The sequence below is a fragment of the Chrysochloris asiatica genome, unplaced genomic scaffold (genome assembly GCF_000296735.1).
Source record: "Chrysochloris asiatica unplaced genomic scaffold, ChrAsi1.0 scaffold00040, whole genome shotgun sequence".
NCBI classification, from domain to species: Eukaryota; Metazoa; Chordata; class Mammalia; order Afrosoricida; family Chrysochloridae; genus Chrysochloris; species Chrysochloris asiatica.
This window is the reverse complement of record NW_006408558.1, coordinates 21,249,067-21,253,063: the sequence shown is the minus strand read 5'-3', so window position 1 is coordinate 21,253,063 and position 3,997 is coordinate 21,249,067. Positions and strand designations below refer to the sequence as shown.

At 53.1% G+C, this 3,997-nt stretch overlaps 1 protein-coding gene across 1 annotated transcript in view; it reads left to right on the top strand.

Annotated features, from left to right (window-relative positions):
- PRDX5 (peroxiredoxin 5) overlaps positions 1 to 1,734 on the top strand; it is a 3,143-nt gene extending 1,409 nt beyond the window's left edge. Inside the window, exons 2-6 of the mRNA XM_006861089.1 lie at positions 88 to 222; positions 1,047 to 1,178; positions 1,255 to 1,293; positions 1,413 to 1,474; positions 1,578 to 1,734. Of these exons, the coding sequence (XP_006861151.1) occupies positions 88 to 222; positions 1,047 to 1,178; positions 1,255 to 1,293; positions 1,413 to 1,474; positions 1,578 to 1,683 (474 nt within the window). The 3' untranslated portion in view covers positions 1,684 to 1,734. The remainder of the gene's footprint in view (positions 1 to 87; positions 223 to 1,046; positions 1,179 to 1,254; positions 1,294 to 1,412; positions 1,475 to 1,577) is intronic.
- Positions 1,735 to 3,997: the final 2,263 nt, after the last annotated feature.

The following is a 3,997-nucleotide window of genomic DNA, read 5'->3' as shown; positions in this document are numbered from 1 at the left end:
CTGGAAACTGACAGGACTGGACTTTCCAGCCTTTGTCACCAGGCCCTCAATTCCCTCCCAGCTGCTCTGCTTTGCTGCCTTTTCTAGGTAGGAGATGCCCTCCCATCGGTGGTGGTGTTTGAAGGGGAGCCTGGGAACAAGGTGAACCTGGCAGAACTGTACAAAGGCAAGAAGGGTGTCCTGTTTGGAGTCCCTGGAGCCTTCACTCCAGGCTGTTCCAAGGTGAGGCTCTGCCCTCCACAGGTCTGTCAGGAACTGAGTTTGTGTTAATCTGTTTTTATTGCTCTGAAGTCCTTCTCCTGCCCTTCTAAAGCCTTTGGGCAGCTTAGATGATGAAAGGCAGTTAAGACAGTTTATTAGCACATTCAGTAAAGAACTTGTTGTTAAGTGCCCTTGAGTGGGTCTGACTCATAGTGACCCTGTATGGGGTTTCCAAGGAGTGGCTGGTGACTTTGAACCTCCGACCTTGCGATTTAAATGGACCTTATGGTTGAGTGCTTGCTTATCCTACAGCATCGTAACAGGATTCCCAGTAAGGAAGTTGTTATTTTTAAGTACAGGTGAGTCAGTTCCAACCCATAGCCACCTTGTATAGGGTTTCCTAGGAGCAACTGATGAACTTGAACTGCCAACCTTGTGATTTAAACTGACTTTGCAGTCCAGTGCACGAACAAACCCGCAGCACCACACCTAGAAACTGGAAGAAGGTAACATACGTACCAGGACTGTAAATATAGAGTTATTCTTGCATTTAAATATAAAATCCCTTGTTGATCTTGCTTGGTGACAGGCACTGTTTAAGGCAGTTGGGGCTAGGGGACAGAAAAGAGTGCTGCCCGTGGGATGCTTGTGGTCCAGACCACAGAGCATTCGGTTTAGATCGGAGCTTCCTGGTGGCCAAGGTAAAAAGAAAAGAGAGTTTGCACAATTCTCATTGTCTGATCAAATGAGTTAAAGCAGAGACGGGAGGAGGGTTTGGAGACAAAGGGACAGCTGAGGAGCAGGGCAGGTCATTCCCCGGCTGACCCTGCATTTTCCCTCCCCAGAGCCACCTGCCAGGGTTTGTGGAGCAGGCTGGAGCTCTGAAAGCCAAGGGAGTCCAGGTGGTGGCATGTCTGAGTGTCAATGACGTCTTCGTGACTTCCGAGTGGGGGAAAGCCCACCAAGCGGCAGGCAAGGTGAGGCGCGAGTGCTTTCAGGGACAGGGGCCTGGCAGGAGGTTTTCCTGGTGACCACTGTTTTCTGTTTTCTTAGGTTCGGCTCCTGGCTGACCCCACGGGGGCCTTTGGGAAGGTGAGTGGATTTCTGTTTCGTCCTATGGGGTGGCTTCTGTGCTGGGCCTTGGAAGCAGGGACCTAGAGGGACAGGGCCAAGGTGGCTGGGAATGCCTGACCCTTTTCTTTGCCCTGCAGGAGACAGATTTGTTATTAGACGACTCATTGGTGCCTCTCTTTGGGAATCGACGGCTCAAGAGGTAAAAGGGGGGTGGTTCTCCATGGGACTCTCAGGGGCCCTGGCTCCGGCCACCCCTCCTGTGTCTATTCAGACCTGACTGGCCTGGTCCTTCCTTCTGGTAGGTTCTCCATGGTGATAGAAGATGGCGTGGTAAAGGCACTGAATGTGGAGCCAGACGGCACAGGCCTCACCTGCAGCTTGGCCCCCAATATCCTCTCACAGCTCTGAGGCCCCGGCGCAGACACACTTCTGCTACCTTCTCCTTGACTTACCTGCCCAACCCTGGGAAGGAGGCCCCGTTACCCTCAGTGGGGCCCCCCAATTGGAACCTTGGCCAAATTTCTGCAATAAACATTTGTTGTTCACGTCCGTCTCCTGGTTTCTGAATTGCTGGGGTCCGGGCCTCTCAATAGTCAGATAGAGGGGTTGAGCTAAGGCCTGTGAAGGCAGTGGACAGGAACCAGAGGGGAGGACTATAGGGAAGCCATTTTAAAATACGGGGTCAGTCAAGGAAGACTTCTTAAAGGAGGTGGTACGAAGCATCCATCTGGAAGCTGAAGGCCAGCCTGCAGCCTGAGGAGCGAGGGCGGGGACACCCACGACCTGCATGGGATCTCAGGTGCTGATCTTACCAAATCCACAGACCCCGGAATCAGACATTGGCTCTAGGGACTCCTTCCTGGGCTGAGTCCCATCCCCATCCTTTCAGACTATTGAACCCCTTCCTGAAGCATCTTCACCCCTAGAGGGTCCCCCTGGCACCTTGGGGCCATCTGAGTGGCAGAAAGCACTTCTGACTGGGAGCAGAACCAGTTCAGTCCAGGAGGGCTCCCTGGAAGAGGAGTCCTTGTATGCGGGCTGTGGAGGAGAGGAGAGAAGAAGCTTGGAGACCATGTGCATGCAGCAGACAGCAGTGATTAGATGCCTGCCTCGTCTGGTCCTGTCTGGGTGTAGTCTAAGGTGGCAGAGTCTAACAGTGATAACACTTGAGTGTTTGCTGTGCAAAGTGGTTCAGGTGGAGGACAGTCCTCACAACAAAGCTTGTGAGGTGTGAACTGCCTCTGCCGTGTTGCACAGGGAGCTTAAGTAAATGGGCCAAACTAAGCAAGAGCTGTGAAGTTACCATGGGGTGCTCCCTGCCTCGGGGGTTCCAGGACTCAGTCCCCAGAGCTGAGCTCACTGAGGTTAACAAGGTCAGAAAAGGCCTCTTGAAATGACCTTGTTGTTAGGAGCCATTGAGTCAGTTCCAATTCAGTGACCCTGTATAGCTGGTGGATTTGATCTGCGGAACTTGCTATTTAAACTGACCTTGTGGTCCAGTGGGCCTTCTACAGGGTCACATGACCCTGAGGGAGTAGAAATAGGTGGAAGGAGGAAGGGGGTTGTGAGACAGCTTGAGGCCACTGTAGCTTGCTGGGCAGCAGAATGGGCAGGTGACTAGAATAAGGGCGTTGGGAGGTGGGGGGACTTTTCATCCTGTGAGTACCCTGAGTACCTGAAAGGCTAAGCAGGGCAGTGACAGGTGAGCTGGGAGGCGACAGGGAGGCGTGGGGGCTGCATAGAGAAGGGGCAGTAAGACGCTGGAACTTGGAGACCTGTTGGGTGTGAGCATGGTTCAGGGGATTTCCAGGTGCAGGACCCAAAAAGCTGAGTGGTTGGGGTGATATCCTCATGGATGGGGGGTACCTATGGCCTGAGAATACCCACTCACTTCCCTTTCCCTCCACCGACACTGTCTGAAGGGTCCCGAGCCAGGGGCAGTGCAGGGGCTGACAGCCTCCCAGCTTTCCAAGCTTTGGTAACTGCCCACCTCTCCTCATCTCCCACCAAACAAGTCACAGGGCTCTTCTCTCGGGCCGTCAGCGGGACAGGGTCTCAATCTTCTCAACAACCAAAAAGCGGAGGTTGTCCCCCTCATTGTGCAAATGAAGAACCTGAACCTACACAGCCAGTGGGGAGAGCGGTTCAGCTTGAGGGAGCAAGTACCAGCAGGGTCTACATTGGTGAAGTTGGGTCAGACAGCCTGCCCCTGCTGCGTCTCCACTCTGCCCAGGCAGCCCTGTGCTGATCAACAGACAGCCTGGTCCCCGTCTCCTGGCTTCTTGTTTCTGTCATTGTTGTTAAGTACCGTAGTTCCGACTCATAGTGAACCTGTTATATAAGGGTTTCTGTATAGGGTTTCTGAGGAGTTGCTGGTGAGCTTGAACCGCCAACCTTGGGGTTCAGACCAACCTGGCAGTCCAGTGCATTAAGCCACAGCACCACACCAGGACTCCCTTTCCTCCACTGGTGGTGGTGTGCCTTGGAGTCGGTTCTGACTCATAGTGACCCTGCACAGGGTTTCCGAGGCTATAAATCTTTATAGGAGCAGAAAGCCTCATCTTTCACCTGCGGAACCGCTGGTAGTTTTGAACTGCTGACCTTGAGGTTCGCAGTCCGACTTATAACCACTATGTTACCAGAGCTTCTTTTCTCCATTGTTGTTGTTGTTAGGTGCCATTGAGTGGGTACTGACCCATAGCAACCTTATGCACAGCAGAAC